The sequence below is a fragment of the Mobula birostris genome, chromosome 14, assembly GCF_030028105.1.
Source record: "Mobula birostris isolate sMobBir1 chromosome 14, sMobBir1.hap1, whole genome shotgun sequence".
NCBI classification, from domain to species: domain Eukaryota; kingdom Metazoa; phylum Chordata; class Chondrichthyes; order Myliobatiformes; family Myliobatidae; genus Mobula; species Mobula birostris.
The window spans coordinates 57838423-57857327 of NC_092383.1; the positions used below are offsets into that span (position 1 = coordinate 57838423).

At 37.7% G+C, this 18905-nt stretch overlaps 1 protein-coding gene across 2 annotated transcripts in view; it reads left to right on the plus strand.

The window, feature by feature from the left end:
- LOC140209922 (protein phosphatase 1 regulatory subunit 12A-like) overlaps window positions 1-18905 on the plus strand; it is a 249168-nt gene that overhangs the window by 134577 nt on the left and 95686 nt on the right. For both annotated transcript variants that reach the window (XM_072278585.1, XM_072278586.1), the window contains exons 10-13: window positions 3307-3519; window positions 4611-4705; window positions 5667-5813; window positions 11498-11588. In XM_072278585.1, coding sequence (XP_072134686.1) covers window positions 3307-3519; window positions 4611-4705; window positions 5667-5813; window positions 11498-11588 — 546 coding nt within the window. The remainder of the gene's footprint in view (window positions 1-3306; window positions 3520-4610; window positions 4706-5666; window positions 5814-11497; window positions 11589-18905) is intronic.

Here is an 18905-nt window from a genome sequence, read left to right on the forward strand (position 1 = left end):
CACACCAGTATCTCTAGCATAGAGGCTCACATTGCAGTCTGGTATTTCTAATGGCACATTTTGCCCTTATCTAACAACAGACTTGTAAAACAGGTATTCTACTCTGACCTCCCGCATAGGAGGAAATTACCAGGACAGAAACGTGCTTAAATAATCTCAAGGCTTCCTTGAGAAAGTACAACTAACCAACTCATAGCAGTTCTGTTGGGCTGTTCAGTGGAACAGAGATTTGGAATGGCAAAAGTAGTGTACCACTCTTATAACCTCCTTGCCTCATCAGCCGAGTCTCTGCATCCAAAATTGGCCTCTTCAGCCACTTTGTAACCTCAAGTGGATGCAAGTCTTCTTTCCCCAGTTTATTGCCTGCAGTTAAGAAAATGATCATCACTGGTGTCCTGAAAATTCATCTTCAAAACTACTTTGTGAATCCTATTATGAAATTGTAACTAACTTGACAAAATGATTGTGGTTCAGGTCCTCAATAACTTGGCACCTTGCTGTCTCATTTATTTCTCCTTCATTGAATTCAGGTTTTCTTGTAAATTTATAAATTGTTATTTTTAGCCATTTCTGATAGACATTGGTTCAGAGGCAAGTGAAATCACATGCAATTGGTGAATAATTTGTTTTAGGGGAAAAATGTTAAGGCAGTGCATAAACTGTGGGAGTTTGGAAACAATTGTTATATTGCCGTAAGTAATCTAAATAGGGTGAATTCAGTTAAATGTGTATCTGTGAAACTGAGTTAGAACGAATTGTATTTAGGTTGGGTTATGTAGGAATTTGAGAGCACCATGCTGACAAAACAAAACTGCTGGAAGAACTTAAAGCTCTTCTAATGCCCAAGATGTTAAATTTTTAATTAGGTTATAAGACATAGAAACGGAATTAGGGCATTATGCCTATTGAATCTGCTCTACAATTTGATTATGGCCGATATAATTTGCTTCTTAACATCATTCTCCTGCCTTCTCCCTGTAACCTTTGACACTCTTCTACTAATCAAGGACTTGTCAATCTCTGCTCTTAGTCTACTGAATGACGGCCTCCAGAGTGTTTGTGCAATGAATTCCACGGATTTATTACTCTCTGGCTGAAGAAATTCCTCCACAACTCTGTTCCAAAGGGATAACCTTCTCTTCTGAGGCTCTGCCCTCAGGTCCTTGACAGTCACACTATTAGAAATGTCCTCTCCACTTCCCTCTATCTGGGCCTTTCAATATTCATTTCAGTGATATCCGCATCTCCCCCCACCCCCCCAACATTCTTCTAAAGTCTAGCAAGTAAAGGCTTAGAGCCATTAAATTCTCCTCATGTGTTAACCTTTTCCTTCCCATGATCATTCTCATAAACCTCCTTTAGGCCTTTCCCAATGTCAGCACAACCTTTCTTAGATATAGAGCCCAAAACTACTCTCAATACTCCAAACGTAGAAAGTATAAAACTTCAGCATTATATCCTTGCTTTTATTTTCTAGTCATTTTGAAATGAATGCTAACATTGCACTTGCTTACTACTGACTCAACCTGCAAGTTAACCTCTAGGGAATCCTGCACTAGGACTCCAAGTCCCTTTGTATGTCTGATTTCTTAATTCACTTTTTTTTATTAAGTGCATCATGAGCAGTAGCCAGATCTGAAATGCTGACCAAGTCTACTAGTTCCTAAAGAGAACTCTGATAGGCAATGCAGATGGTTCACTGCTGCTCAGCGATAGAGCACAAAAATATCACATGTACAATTAAGAAACATTAAAAAAATTGTAGAAACACTGGAGTTGTGATCATGATGAAGTCTGCTGGAGAGAGACATTTATACACATGCTGTCCTCCATAATTCAAAGAGATTGAAGGATAAGGTTGCAGGGTGACAAAACGTGGCAGGAGCACTTGGAGCTAAAAACTGATCCCTACCGGGAGAAAGCAGCACCTGTTCTTTCCGCACTGTTCTCCAGCAGTTTAAGGACTAAGTCCAGCCGGAACATAACTCACAAGTGCTCTTAAAAGTCAGGTATTAACCCTACCTACCAACAACCAAGCATTGCTATCCTGCTCCCCTTTATGGTAGCTTATGAAGAAGCATGTGGCTTCCCTCCCAGAGATGATAGGTGTTTGTACACTCGACTCTTGAAGGCTTGGACCCCATCGTCACAGATGTTTCCAACCACATTATCTGGAAGGCTGTTCCAAATTCTGATAGCACAGTGAAGGAAGCTTCTATCCAGTGTGTAGGTTCTCGATCAGGCATAGAAACAGCATGAGCAAGCAAAGATAAACTTGGTGTGGTGCGCTGTTTCTCATAAGATGAAAGCAGCATGGCGCGAAGGTCTGGAGGGCTGTGGCTAGTCTGCATTTTGTATAGCACAGTAGCTGCAGCAACCTGTTGTCTGTGGTGTAAGCTACTGATAGCTAGCTTTCTCATGAGCTGTGGCTTCATCTACACCTATATTTTAAAAAATAGTCTCCACCTTTATTTCTTCTACCAAAGTGTACACTTCCCTACACTGTATTCCATCTGTAACTTCTTTGTGTATTCTCCTATTCTGTCCAAGTCCTTCTGCAGGATCCCTACTTCCTCAGCACTGCATGTGCCTCCATCCATCTGTATCATTCTCAAACTTGGCCACTAAGCCACTAATTCCATCATATAAATTATCAACATATAACATAGAAATTAGTGGACCTAACATCGACCCCCCCCCCGGTAGGACACCACTAGTCATCAGCTGCTAACCAGAATAGGGCTTCTTTATTCCTACTGTTTGCCTTTAGCAATCTGTCTATGCTAGTACCTTTCCTGTAATGCTATTAGCTCTTATTTTGTTTAGCAGCTTCATGTTGCACCTTGTCAAAAGCCGCCTTAAAAACTCAAGGAAGTGACATACTTTGTCTATCTTGCCTGTTATTTCCTCAGAGATTTCAACAGAATTGTCAGGCAAGATTTCCCTTCAAAGGGAACCCTTGAATTAAAATCTCTTTTATTGAATGCCTCCAAGTATCCCAAAATCTCATCCTTTGTTTGTCCTTGGTAGGAACACCTGAGATGAAAATAAGTGCTTTATGACCCTGATACATCATTTGAAGAATTTGAATATTTTATGATTTTTCAGTTGTGGTTACAGAATTTATTTTTATGATAATTGAAACTGGCTGCTTGTGACATTTTAATGATTTAAGATATTTCAATATGTCCTGCATATTATGAGAAGATTATGAAAAGTAAAATTCAAGAGCAGAGTTAACCATGAACAATTGCTAGTTTTGTGTTTTTTTTTAAACTTCTGTAACTAGTGTTTATCTTCTTACAGATCATTAGCCCTTTCATTAAATCTGCTACCAAAGATGAAGAAGGAAAGGATGAATCTCCAGCTTCCTGGAGATTGGGGTTGAGGAAAACTGGGAGCCATGATGCACTGACCGAAATCAGCAGTTCTCAAGCATTGAAAGAAAAGGACTCATTTGGAATCATCCGGTCAGCTTCAAGTCCCCGGCTGTCAACCATATTTGCTAACCAGGAAAAGGTGCATTTTTAATAATCTATTCTAATTTTTATTGCAAGATTAAGGCATTTGTTTCTTTATTGAAAACTGTAAAGTTGTACTGTATTTGAACGTTACATTTTCAGATGGCTGTTGTTTGTCAGACTCTTCTGTAATATGGAATATTGATTTTAAGATTACATTAAAATCTCAACAGATGGACAGTTGATTTAGAAACATAGAAAACCTACTGCACGATACAGGCCTTTCGGCCCACAGAGTTGTGCCGAACATGTCCCTACCTTAGAAATTACTAGGCTTACCCATAGTCCTCTATTTTTCTAAGCTTCATGTACCTATCCAAAAGTCTCTTAAAAGACCCTTATTTATTGAAAAATCAGAAATAACCTTCAATATGACATTCCTACATGATTTTGAATATTTCCAAACTGGAATTGGGCATGAAAGGTCATTATTACATAGACTTTGGAAATCATTCTCAAGTTTTGCTTTTCAACTCATTCATTTTCCAATCCCAAAAATATTCTGGTGCTGTATTTTCAGTATTCCCATTGCATGAGGCAAAGTATACACACTGAACATTCAGTGACTTTAAACAATTTGCATTTAATGTTTCCTTGGAACTGGCCTGCCCAAGTCCACCATGACTGTAACATAAAAGAGTTGTGAATGCAAGGATGATTGCTGTTTAACAACAGTAGTTTGAATGTCATTTGCACCAAGCTCTGTTCCTGTGTTTTGGAAAATTTTGCAAGTGGCATTCAGACTTGTACCCATTTATACCAATCTCTAACATTCCTTTGGGAGGTGATCTAGACACATCTTGAAATCCCAGTTTGGAATTCCATCAATATCAGTTTTGGCATCTGAATCAGAAAATGAACTGGGGTAGTTGCTTCTGTCTCTGGATGCAAGCTGAAGAATTTCACTGTGATTCATGAGGTATTGCAGGATGACTTTAAAATATACAAAGACTTGTTATATAGGAGTTTATTTTATTTGTACATGACTAATGAATTCTCACATTGCAGTAAACAGGAGCTACTAATACACAAAAGGTATATAGCCAACTTTGGGTTGTTAACTTCAAATCACTTGTTTATATTATTCAGGACAAGGATACTAAAACTAGACTGGTATATGTTTCACCAACCATCCCAAGCAGACGATTGCATAGTACATCAGACATTGAAGAAAAGGAAAATAGGTAAGTTCTTAGTATTTTAATTGTTGGTATTGGTTTGTTAGTGTCACGTGTACTAAGATATAGTGGAAAAACTTTTGTTTCAATGTTATCGAGACAGATCATTCCATTACATTGAGGTAGTAAAAAGGAAAACAATGCAGAATACAGTGCAGGTAGACAAGTGCAAGGGTCACCGTGAGATAAATTGGGAGAACCAAGAATTTATCTTCCAGCTTAGAGGTTCAGTTCAGGAATCTCAACAATAAGGTTGAAGCTATCAATGACCCTTGGGGCATCTGCTCTCAAGCTTTTGTGTCTTCTTCCAATGGGAAGGGGCAGGAAAAAAAGAATGCTTTTAGTAATTGAGCTTGAATTCTGCTAGAATATAAAATTAAAAGCCTGATCTGCACTCAATTTGGACTCAATCTGACCAAAAACATTTGCAAAAATGTGGAACGTAAAGACTTGCTATGCGGCGATACTTTACTATTGATCAAGAATAATACAATAATAGTGAGAAAATCATCCTGACCTGGATAAATTACTGAGCTTGATTAGCATGGTACAGCCTGACCTGACCCAAAACTTTACTTGAATATGTTCACAATCTCAACCGACGTGATCCGGGTTACATCGGTAGCTAGGCTCCAAACAGGGCAAGTGTTTGCTACTAATAAAGGGAGTGGCTTGATTTATTTCCCCAATTTTTAATCGTATCTTCCAAGATTAGAATGCTTTCACTTAAGGTACTAGCATTGCTTGTAGTTTGGGAGTGTAATTTGTACATGGCAGTTTTGATGATTAGCAATGGACTTTTTTTGAACATTTTCAAGTTTTTTTTCCTAGGAAGAGACAAAACTGCTTTAAAGTTTTTGAGAAGTGCCACGCATATGCTACTATTACATTGTCCAGTCTTATTTACCAAAGAATGGTGTTGGATACACATTGCAACTTAAGCTGGATCACTTTATTCCATTCAAAGGGAATCTGCAGCTAGTCTGGTACGTAGTGGTTCTTATACGAGACGATCATGGAGGGATGACTTAAAAGATGCAAATCACGTGAGAAGTGAAGGTGGCATGTCTGTAAATGTATCAACTGCTAACACAATGCCTTTGTATCAGCGGAGGTGAGCAAGAACATTATTTTACGTATATGCAGATTAATACAGCATGTTATACAAAGACCCATTTTTAAGCATCTGTTATTTTCTTAAAATTGTGAATCCACAATTCAGTTGATCAGTTTTGCATCTTGGATATTTTAATATTTGTTTTTGCCAAATATATTGAGTGAAAGTGGCTGAGATTTTGTGTACCAGTTATTTTTTTTTCTCTGGGTTCTTTGTAAATTGATGGTCTTTTTGTGCTCTAATAACATTGATTTCAGAACAAGCTCAGAAATAAGTTTGACAAGGTCCACTTTATTTACATTTAACATCACTTAGGAATAATAATTACAGCGTTTCTGTTGCTGTGACTGTTCTGAGGAAAGGCATTATTGTGGAAAAAAATTTGGTAACAAGTTTTTGTGTGTGAAATTGATATTCATGAGGGAGTCAATCTGTTTAGCATTTTCCAATAATGATTAATGCTTTAGTAATTAGTTATTTTCTGAAATATCTGGAAGTATTTTATGCTCTCTTACCTCCAACAAGAGGCCAGGAATTTTGCTCAAGCATTTAAGCTAATCAACTCAGCGGACTTCAAAGGACAAGCTGTGGTATGGTCAACGACAGGGAAGGGAAATTCTGTCAAGCTTACTTTCTAAATTATGTCAGGTGTGTGTGTGTGTGTTCTAAACTTCTCAGCAAGGGAGTAAATGGTTCTTGAGGTGGGGTGTGACCAAAAAGAGAACTATGTGTAGAATTGTAAGCTCTGGGTGTTGAGGATTTTGGATGGCTTAGGGAGAGTGAATGTTTGGTAATGGAAAGTTGAGGACAAAAAAGTATGAAACAAGTGAAATGTAAGTCAATAAATTGTGCAGTATATTTTTTTTTTGTATGTCAATTGTTACCAGTGCCTCATTTGATAGAAGAAAAGATTTAAACAGTTCTTTTCTATCAATCCAGTTATTTTAGCTGCTGTTATAGCAACATTTTACCTTGGCTGTGGCCAGCAACCCAGTTGAAATGCCATGATGTTTCTCTTGCTCTTTCATCTTAAGTAATTGTGATTCCATATTAATCATCTGCCAAGGTAGGCAAGACTAATATGAAGGATGTGTTTTCTGACGCCTGTATTTTGATATTTACGAGATCAAAAGCAAAATCTGAAGAATGTTCGTTTTTGGAATCGCTTCTTTATTTCCTTCAGTTTAATTTTCTCAAATCTTACCCTGGTGTTCCCATGCAGTGTGTTGGTGTGTGCTTATAATAGCTGAGATCATAAGACTAATAGAACTAATATGATTTAAAATCTGAATCGGGTCCCTGTAAGATTTTAGCAGTTAATTATAGTTTAACCTTGACAATGAAAGCAACAGCAGTCTTCCTCAGTACATTTAAATAAAAAGTTGCAGAATTTGAATTTTTTTCCTCTATCAGCTGTTCTCGGTTTGTTCTGTTGTAAAATGGAGACCTGAGATTGCAGATGCTGATATCTGGAGTACAAAAAAAAACAAACCGTTGGAGGAACTCAACTGGTCAGGCAGCATCGGCATAGACAAAAGGAAAGTTGACATTTTAGGTTGAGACGCTACACTAGAACTAATATTGTAAAGGTAAGATGGCAGGTGTTGTAAAGAGGTTGTGAATGGTGAGGTGGTAGAATGACCTGATGAGTTCCTGCAATAGATTTTTTTCTGTTTTAAAAAAAATTCTAAGTAATGGGGATTTTTGCAATATTGCGTGTATCCATGTCATAGTCCTAGAAAACAGGGTAAACAGTCCCTTCAGCCCATCTAGTCCATGCTGAACCTCTTGCACCTAGACTCTAGCCCTCCATACTCCTGCCACCCATGTACCTATTCAAACTTCTCTTCGATGTTGAAATCGAGCTCGCCTGCACTACTTGTGCTGGCAGCTCAATCCACACACTCTCAACCCTCTGAGTGAATAGTGGTTTATGAATCACTGAAAAATCCTTTGATACATTGGTATTAAATGCTCATCACTTGCACCAATTAGTGTCTTATTGAAGAGCTAAATATTAAATTAGGTAGGTGAATTATTTTTGAAGGTCTTAAAAGGTGGGTGTGAGTGAGAGCCTTCATCAAAGAGCTTAGTGATATTTTAACCGTTTGGTGTTCCGTTCAATTTTTGCCAATGAACTGTGTAGTCAAAGGTCAGTGAGGTGCACGATTAAAATACAGTCTTGTCATTCCTTTTAAAGCACATTTTATTCATAGTAGGTAAGCAGGCTGTACTTGGAGCCCAGTAAGTTCTATTGTACAGCTTTAGATTGCATGGGATCCAGAGTGGTAGCTATTTAGATTTATAAGGTTGTTTCTCAGACTGAAGGCCTGAGACTAGTGATATGCCACAGGGATTGGTGTTGGGAGCTTTGTTGTTTAATTATTTGGATGTGCCTGTACAGATCATGGTTAGTAAGTTTGGGAGATGATACTAAAGTGGGTGGCACAATAAAGAAGGTTATCCATTGTCTTGAGAAAGCATCATTTTCTCAAGACTAGACATTTTGGTGGACTAAATGCTGAATTTAAAAATTCAAACTTGTATTTCACACTTCCTGTATTTTATTTTTATCTTTTTATTTTGAATTTGGATTTCTTTTAATATCTGCCAAGTTGATGCACCCCAGGGTTACAGTTGTTAGTTAGTGCCCTTTACCATCTCTTTCAGGCAACACTATGGCTAGTTGTGTCATCCATTCTATCACAGATGATTTTTCTCTTCACCTCTCACTCATTTCTCTGCAACTTAAAACTTGTTATATTTCTCACTTTCCCTAGTTCTAATGACTACATGCAACACAAACTCAGTTTCCCTCTTTGTGGATATTGCCTGACCTGAGTATCTTCAGAAAAAATGATGTATTTAGTTTAATCTGCCCTTCACCATCGTAGCTTAAGAAGCACAATGAAAAGGATTATGTACCTTTACAGGTTAGCTCTATAGGGTCAGAAAACTAACATGATAGAACTGTACTATTTGGGATGGGAAATTGATAACATTCAGTCCTCAAAGTCTGGGATCATATCAGTAGGTATCCCAAGGTTAATACAGATTTGGATGACTTTTCTTTTACTCAATCACAGCTTGCGGTCATCTTGGACAAGGTTGGGACCACTGACTCAGAAGGCTGCAAGTTTATCTAGTCCAACTGCTCAGTGCAATACTTTGGAATTCTGCACTATTAGAGGTGCTGTTTTCTTTTAGACTAAGTATTAAACAAAAGTCCTATCTTTTCTATTTTAAAAAGCAGGGAGGAGATGCCCTACCTCTAACCCAATAATCAGTAATTGAAGAAATTGGACAGAGAACATCCATTTGCTTTGCTGTTTTGCAGTAGTTGCACTCATTTTGAGGTAAAGTCAGGTCCAGTGGGAAATTGAAGTAAGCAATTGCTACTTGTGTCAGCATTATTAGCACCTAGTTTGAAAAGGAGTGTACATTACTGAAAATAATGGAAGCTCTGTTAAGTCAATTGTCCTGTCTGTAATGTTTTTTGAAATTCCTGATCTTAGTTTTATTTATGGACACCTTCATTGCCAGAATTCCTCATAGTGATCAATATAAAAAAAAATGATCCTATAGTTCACAAATACTTTGAATTGTAACTTCAAGTTTGCTAGTAATTTAGCATCACAGCTTTCAGCATGAAAATGGTTCCTTTGACCCACCACCACATTGACCATTGCCACAGATTTACACAAGAGGTTATGTAGTTTATTGCTCTGCCAGTCTGCACATCATCGATATGTGGGAGGGAGGTAGAGATCCATGAGATCTCAGGGAAAAGGTACAAACTCCACACAAGCAGCACTTAAGGTCAGGACCTAATTTGGATTCCTGGTCCAGTGAGACGGTGTCACTTACTGCAGTGCCTTGATCTGCTGCAATTGTGAGGGCTGTCTTGGACCAAGATAAATTTTTTTTTAGCTCAGTAGTGTCTCTTTTGAGATACACATATGCTAGTTTCAATGCCCCACTTCATTTTTCAGAGTTTTCTTCCAGGATATCTTGAAAAAAATTACTTCAACAGCACAGACTCATTTCCTATTGTTTTTGTTTGGTGTAACATAATAACTGTTCTTTGAAATGGTTACTTGAAAAAGGAGCTGCAGATTGCATCAATGAAGGTTTACATTAAATTTGTGCTCAAACTCTTTTGGATACTGATGTTCTTTCATCTACATGTCTATCTGAAGATTGGGAACTAGCAAGGAGCAGAATATCATTCATTTGTTCTGTTAATGACGCAAGTGTCCAGTTACGTGTCGCTGCTATAAAAGGCTTCGCTGATATCCTTCCACTAATCTTATTCAGATAAGACTAGTGCCAGCTTGATCAATAGAGAATGCTTTCAGCAATAACAGCCCCTGACTGCAGAAAGCAGAACTTAAAAAAAAATTGTGCACTTGATATTGTTATCCTGGTATGCCCATGAAGTGGGTACTTGAATCCAAAATATTTTAATAGTCACAAATCTAAAACTGTTTTTCAAACTAGTAAATGGGGGTTTCAGTGTCAATTTCTATGCTTGCTTGGGGTTTGTGAAGAAAGGTAATTTTGGTTTGATTTCTATTGGAAGGAAGTATATCAGAAATGTGCCATTTTCTTTTGTACTTGCTCTTGGACATTTAACCTCAGGGACCATGATGGTGTTTATTCTCAACTTCAGTTGTGTTAGATTTGTGAAGGGAAGTCCTGCTTGTTCAAATTATTACTTAGTTTTGTTTTTAAATGAACAGACTTTGTTCTGTTCCATTTAAATTTATCCACCATGTTGTCTTCAAGTTCTTAAATTGTTAAAATTATGAATGGTGTGCATTCAGAGTCAAAAATAGAAGATGTGTCTAGCTTAATGCAACTGCAGCAATGTGCTAAGCTGTTTGAAACAGTTAATGGAAAATGCAGTGATATGCTGGCTTTAATAGGGCATGGATTTCAGGTTAAACAAGAATGACAGAAGTTGGCAGTGATATCACTTCCTGTAGAGCAGTATTGTTTATGCACTTTTCATTTGCAAGCTCTGAACAATCTAACAAAACGAGGGTCTGTCCATTATTGATGCCATGCTGAGTGATTGCAGTCCGTTGTGAAGTAGGCTGAGGGAAGAGTGTTGGTCAGGGCACTTGCTGTGATCCTTTCCATAATTCTAACTTTTTGAGCTGACCTTGAAAGCAAAATGCAGCCGTATGTAATGAAGTATTTTTAAATTTTTTTTTTAACTTATCTATAGATGAGTAGAAGCACTTGTTCTATGAGAACTGTTTCATTTCAGTTTTAGATTCTATTTTTCAACTTTGAATAATAAAGTTATGAAATTACACTTGAGAAACGAATGGAAAATGTCTGGCGAGCAGGAGCTATTTGCTGGTTCTTTATGATCTTGCAAAGGCATTTTTCAGGGAGGATAAGTGAATTACCCTAGCTTGTGGATTGGATGCAAATTGTTCTGTAAACATTGTAAATGTGTCTTACTTTTGTGAAACTTAACATAGAAATGTATAGTTATCACTTTGTTAATGCACCTGCTGAGATTCAACAGAATATGTTACTGCAATTTGAATGACAATAGTTATTTCGAGACTTAAGCTTAAAAAATATTCACCCCTGCCCTGTCTCATAAAATCACTGCTTGGAGTTCATTTTCAAGAAAGACTTACCTCGGTGCTGACATATTTCAGATCCTATCTCACCCCCGTCCGAGATGAAGAAGCCGAATCGCAGAGAAAAGCTCGATCCAGACAGGCCAGACAGACAAGGAGATCAACACAGGTCAGTGCAGTTGTAAAATTTTTAGTTATTAAATATTAACATAGATTCTGTTCAAGTATTGAAATCCATAACTTTTCTGTTGCTAAACAAAAATATTGGTTATTCACACCATGTTACTTTCCAACTTTAATTAGGTTGATAAAGTCTTGACCATTCCTGACTAATAAAGGATTGGGGTTCTTTTTGTTCAGATAAATAATAATTCCAGTTGCTTTCTGCTGTTCTATTCTCAATGTTTGAGTCTACTGATTCAATTGAACGCCATGGTAGAGTGGTGGTTAGCTGGAAATTACGACTGATCACAGTGTTGGAGTTTGGAGTTCAATCCTGGTGTCCTCTGTAAGGAGTTTATACCTCTGACCCATGGATTGTGTTGGTTTCTTTCGGCTGCTCCTGTTTCTTCCCAAAATCCAAAGGTGTACTCGTTACTAGGTTAATTGGTCATTGTAAACTGTCCTGTGATTAGGCTAGAGTTAAAACGATGAGTTGCTGGCCTAGCAGCTTGAAGGTCCGGAAAGACCTAATCTGCACTGTATCTCTAAATAAAACAAAATATTGATTAGAAAAGTTAAATGTGTATTAATTTAAATTTGCCTTTATTGCATAAACACAGGTACAGTTGAAAATAAAAATATAATGTAAACTTAACTATGCTGGGAAATTGCTGCTTAAATCTTTCCTGTACAAGTGAAAAGGTTTCTCCCCCAACCCCTACATAGCCAGATTTATTAGACTGCTGTTAACCCTCAGCACTCCTAGCTAAACGCTAAATTAATTCCACAAATATTAAAACTGATTTTAGAGATGAATTTAATTTGACATTTGGGTATTGTGTTTATAAAGTGAGGTTGTTGAGAATTGCAATAATTTCTGTGGTTAAATGTAAATTTCAACTTTCAACTATGATGACAAATGTCGACATTTAGAGCACTACTACTACGTCGACTCAGGCCTAGGGGGTCAAGGGTGCCTCTAAACCAGATAAAACTACGAATTTAGAAATCACCAAATTCTGAATTTAGCCTTTTTTTTTTCTTTTCTGTGGTTCCTTTTGTGTCACTAATATAAAGTCATTATCCAATAAAAGCTAAATTAATATGAACCCAAGTATCATGAGTATTTGGAATTATACCCTTGAGTTGTAATGCTGATATATTTTGCCAGGTTCCAGTATTGGCTATAAAATAGCTATCAAATATACTCTTGTTGCTGTTACAGAGTAAACACCATTGATGTTATTTGCTCTGTATTAAGATTCTGCATTCACCAATTGACAAAACTATAGCTTTTTCTAAATTAGCAAACTAATTATCAAAAAGGAGGAAATGGAATAATATTGTCAAATTTAGCTGTAGAATATTGGGAAAATACTGTTTTTTACAAATTCAATGATTAGATCATTTCAGTAATCCCCAAAATGTACTGTTTGTTGAATGATACCAATAATTTTTTGTTGTACAATATAACATAGAATAAAACTATTTGATTTTATTTGTCATTAAAGTTCTTTCGTTTGTTAAACATCTTAACACTGGCATTACAGAAACATGGTTAAGTTAAAGGTGGTGTATTAAACAAGAGCTTGCCAGTTTTTATAAAGAAAGTTGTAATGAACCGTAGTAAGGAAGCAAAATAAGTAACAATGATTAAAAGTTGGCAACAAATATATTGGTAAATGTATAATCTTTTTTCAGCCATGATTTGGAAACTGTTATTGAAGTTCTAAATAGTTTGTAAATGATCAGAGATTTAAATATTTTAGCAGTTAAATCAACAGACCAATGATAAAACAAGGAAGTTTACAAGAGTAGTCATCATGATAATAGGGATTACAAGATAAAGTTAACTGAGTAAATTACTTAAACTTTGTTCCTTTGAGCTTGTATTGGGTGATTTACGTAGCATGCTCAAGCTGGTTAAAAGATCACTTAGAATAGAAGCAAAGAACTTTTTCCTAAATTATTTAGAAGTGAGTTCAGGAAGGTTTTTTTTAAAACAAAATGTTCGACATTGAAAATCTGGAACTCCTCTCTCAAAGTAGTGGTTTCATTAGAAGTCTTTTACTTGCAGAGTAAAACATTTTTTGTTAGGTAAGAGTTTTACTGTATGTATCAAGGCAATAAATGCAGTTGAGGTCCAGGTCGGCAGTGATCTAATTTAGTGGCGGCAGATAGTTTCTGGCCCACTTCTGTTGATATGATTCACAAAAATAATTGGTAGCATTATCTACACAAATACAAGGGTGCATACTATATTTTATAATTCAGTTGTTCATTCAGTATATTTAAGCTGTTGATTTTAAGACAGTTGATTGCTAATGTTTTATACAATGAGATGTAATAAAACTTGAAAATGGAACTGAATATCATAGAGTGCAGTATGCTCTTTGAAGAAGGAGGAAGTTATTGCAGAGCCAAGATCACAGTGGTGGACTGTAATTAAAACAGACAAAATGTAAGTATCAGATGCACACTGGGCAATCTGGAAATCAACAGCAAAATGGAACACAAAATCATGAAAGTTGATCTGTGGCCCATTGATATTTTTATGAAATGAATGAATGACTGCTTTTTTATTTTGGCTTTTGCATTCTACAGTTTGGTCTGCTTTTCCGGTCAAAATTGAAAGCCGGTGGTTACCTTTTCCGATATGTTGAAGACATTTTTAAAATGCAATGAGATATGGTTTGAATTTTACTTAAACGATGTATTACGTGCAAAGTCAGTCATAGGAGGGGTGATTGATAAGTTTGTGGCCTAAGGTAGAAAGAGCCAGTTTCAGAAAACCTAGCACATTTATTTTCAACATAGTCCCCTCCTACATTTACTCATTTCGTCCAGCGGTCGTGGAGCATACGGATCTTGGACCTCCAGGAAGTGTCTACGGCAGGGGTGATTGATAAGTTCATGGCCCAAGGTAGAAGGAGATGAGTTGTACAGCTCTTGTTACATGCACATGCAGTTCAACTCTTTCAGTGATTATGCAGAAAGTTTGAAGTTAATAACTCATCAGGGGTGATTGATAAGTTGATAAGTTCGTGGCCTAAGGTAGAAGGAGATGAGTTATTAACTTCAAACTTTCTGTATAGTCACTGAAAGAGTTGAACTGTGTGTGCATGTAACGAGAGCTGTATAACACCTCTTCTACCTTAGGCCACAAGCTTATCAATTACCCCTGCTGTGGACACTTTCTGGAAGTCCAAGATCTGTATGCTCCATGACCGCTGGACCAAGTGTGTAAGTGTAGGAGGGGACTATGTTGAAAATGTTAGGTTTTCTAAAATTGACTCGGCCTACCATAGGCCACAAACTTATCAATCACCCCTTGTAGATCATTGGAATGTTTAGAAAGACCCCCATGGAAATATGATTGCTATATATGCCATTATTGATTCCCATTTTAGTTGACCTTTATAAAACTGAAAATGTTCTTTTGTCTATGCTTGCTGCTGTTTTGCTCAATTTAAAAATTTTATCAGCTTTGCCATGATCTTACTCATTTAAAATGATGTCCGTCTTTTGCAAAGGGCAGTGGTTCAGCTAATATGCCGAATGTCAATTGTTTCATCCATGTCTCCATTTAATGATGCTGGCAAAAGGATATGACTGCACTGAGCCTTCCTTTCTCTCGATAGCTAGCAAAATGCACAACTGATCCTGATCACAAAATGGAAAGAATTTGTGCTATGCCAGTGTAACTTAGTAATCTTCTTTTCGATGACACAGAGTTGGGTGGCATTACAAGTTAAGAGACTTGGGCAAATTGGGCGAGACAAGGAAATTTGGGCAGGCTAAGTGAACAGGTTATGGTAAATGAGATACAGTGCAGAAAATATGAAGTCATCCCTTGGTAGAAAAAAATAAAAGCGTTATTTTTAAATGCTGAGATTGAAAAATGTTATTTTTGAGGCACTCGTTGACTTCTACATGAAATAATGAAAGTGCGGATACAAAGAGCAATTTAGGAAGGCGATTAGTCCTTATTGAGAGGGGATTTGAGTAAAAAGGTAAATGTACCTTTCTGGCATTAAGAATGGCTGTGTTACAACTACATTTGGATGCTTATGGCTAAGACTTGATCTGTTTTCTCCCTGCCCCACACCAAAAATATCCCCTCTGGAATTGTGTATTTGTGTTCAAGCAAGTGAAACTTGGGATCCACTTGGGATTCCTAAGAAAAGCAATGTTTAGGAGACATTTCAGCAGACACAAACAGGCAGGGGATGGAGGTTTATAGATGCTGTGCAGTTTAAATTGGTGTTAAATTGTAAAGGCCTGTTCCTGTTCCGTGTTTTCTATATTAGGGAGGATTATTCCATGTGACACTATTCTCTGAATTAAGAAGAATGAGGCAATCACATTGAAACATATTGTAATTCCTATCAATATTAAAAGGTAGACGTAAGGATATCCAGAGCCGGGTGTAACAGTCTCAGGTTGAGATATTTTCTGTTCAGGTCTGAGATTAAAATAAACACCTTTCTCCAGAGCAAGTAAATCATTGGCCTTCTTTACCCAAGAGAACATTAGAAACTTATCTGAGAGAAACTGATATATTTTTGGATAATCAGGGAATGATGGATATTATTTAGTCCAGGAAAATGGTACCAATTTAAACTATTAGTCATAATCATTGAATAAGTAAAAGGGCCAAATGGATTATTTCTACTCAGAGTTGCTAATAGGTTCGCTTGTGATATCTAAGAAGCATAAAGAAATTTCAGCCCCAGTATTTATCTGCAATTGGACTTTGTGCTGTTTTCTCCCTATTTTGTTTGCCACTTTCCTGTTTCTCTTCATCTTGACTTCACATTTAATGGTACTACTACTACTACTTCTTCATCGACTCAGGCCTAGGGGGCCAGCGTTGGGCACAGTGATGGACTCTCCACTTCTCCCTCTCCCTCATCAGTGTGTTCAGTTCATCTACATTAGCTGCGCTGCTGCCTTCTAGGAGCATGTTGACCATAGTCTTGGGAGGGCGCCCAGGGTTCATCCTCCCGTGCTTGTGCTCCCATATGATAACTAGGCTGGCAGGTAGCTCGGGGTGGCGTAGACAGTGCCCTGCTAGTTGCAGTCTTCTGGCCCGGATTTTAGTGGTGAGCATCGGTAGGTTGTTAAAGAGCTCGACGTTCGTCATGTGCTGTTGCCAACTCATGTCAAGAGCCATCCGGAGCACTCATGTATAACAACCATCTAGAGACTTTCGCATCGTCTTGGTGAGTGTCCACGTCTCGCATCCGTATGTGAGAATGGTCTCTATGACTGCTATGAAAATCCTCTTTTTAAGCCCCCTGGTCAGGTTCGACTTCCAGATTTCCTTCATGTCGGTCATAGCCCTCCACGCCAGTGCCTTCCGTATCTTTATGTCCTTCTCCGAACTCATCATTCTTGACCCAACGTACTTGTAGTCAAAGACTTTCTTATTGGTATCATTTTCTACGGTCTTGGGAGTACCTTTGTCGCATTTAATGGTATTGTCCCATAATTTTCCTATTGAAGGGTGTTTGCCTCCTTAATGGTGTCGTCTCCTGATGCCCCTGTTATTGGATGTTCACCTTTTTTTGTTCTCACAGCTACGCTTAAAAAAAAAATCCTTTAACATCATTTCCCTCTTCCCTCTTTTTCTTCCAGGAATCCATCTCTGCTACTTGGGCTGACTCCCTCGTCAGCTCATTTACTGTTGAAATATTTAGTCAGTATTATCTAAAGCTCTGTAGTGCAAAGTTTAAGAATCAGAATCCTTTATTATCGTTAAGTATGTGGACACATACAGGGAATTTGTTGCTGGTTTCCCTGAGCTCTCGCTGTACAGAATCAAAAAATAAACAAAACAATAGTGCAAATAATCGTGAACTATATACAATGAGGTCTACCTGTGTATGTACAGGTGGACTTGGTCTATAATAGACTAAAATTCAAGTGTTCATAAGACTGATGACATACAGAAAGAAACTGTTCTTGTACCTATTCATTTGTAAGGCCAGTGATATTGTGGGGATGGAGCTGGACACTCTGACGGTGGTGTCTGAAAAGGGGATGCTGTCCAAGTTGCATGCTATCTTGGACAATGTCTCCCATCCACTACATAATGTACTGGTTGGGCACAGGAGTACATTCAGCCAGAGACTCATTCCACCGAGATGCAACACAGAGCGTCATAGGAAGTCATTCCTGCCTGTGGCCATCAAACTTTACAACTCCTCCCTTGGAGGGTCAGACACCCTGAGCCAATAGGCTGGTCCTGGACTTATTTTCTGGCATAATTTACATATTATTATTTAACTATTTATGGTTTTATTACTATTTATTATTTATGGTGCAACTGTAACGAAAACCAATTTCCCCTGGGATCAATAAAGTATGACTATGACTATTTGTCCTGGCATACAGTGATCTAAAGCGCCTACCAGAAGGAAGAAGTTGGAACAGGTGATGTCCAGGGTGTGATGGGTCTACAATGATGCTGCTTGCTCGCTTCCTGACTCTAGGTGCATAATAAGTCCTGGATCGAGGGCAGCTTCACACCAGTAATCCTTTCCGCAGCCCTGACGGTTCTTTGGAGTCTATTCTTGTCCTGTTCGGTAGCTGATCCAAACCAGACAGTGATGGACGAACAAAGAACAGACTGGATTATTCCTGAATAGAATTGAATCAGCGGCTCCTGAGGCAGGTTGTACTTCCCAAGTTGACGTAGGAAATACAACCTCTGCTGAGCCTTTTTGATAAGAGTGTCCGCGTTGGGTGTCCACTTCAGGTCCTAGGGGATTGTGACACCCAGAAACCGGAAGGTCTCCACAGCAGACACAATACTGTTGAGTATAGTGAGTGGGGGGTTTATTGTATAAGTCATACATGTACAGAGGCCATGAAAATTAACTTTTTGCAGCATTACAAATACAACATTGGTTATCATTAAATTAACATAACTTATACAAACATGCCCACAAATAATAATAAAGTGCTGAACGACAGTAGTGCAATTTGGGGGGGGGGGGACGAAATGGTCTTGACATGGCATTAAGATCTTTCAGATCATTTCAAGAACCTGATAGCAAGGAGAAGAAACTGTTGTTGAACCTTGGTGTGGATCTACATGCACTTGTACGTCCTTCCTGATGTCATCATTAAGGACATGACCCAGATCGTTGGAGTCACTGATGTTGGATTTTAAATTTACATTTCTTAAATTTAAATTTCCTTTTAAAATCCTTTTTTGGCCTCATGCTGACATATTTTGATATCCTTGCATCCTCAGTCTTCTGAAATATTAACACTGTTCCAATTATAGCCTCTTGGAAAGTGGTCATTATCATGA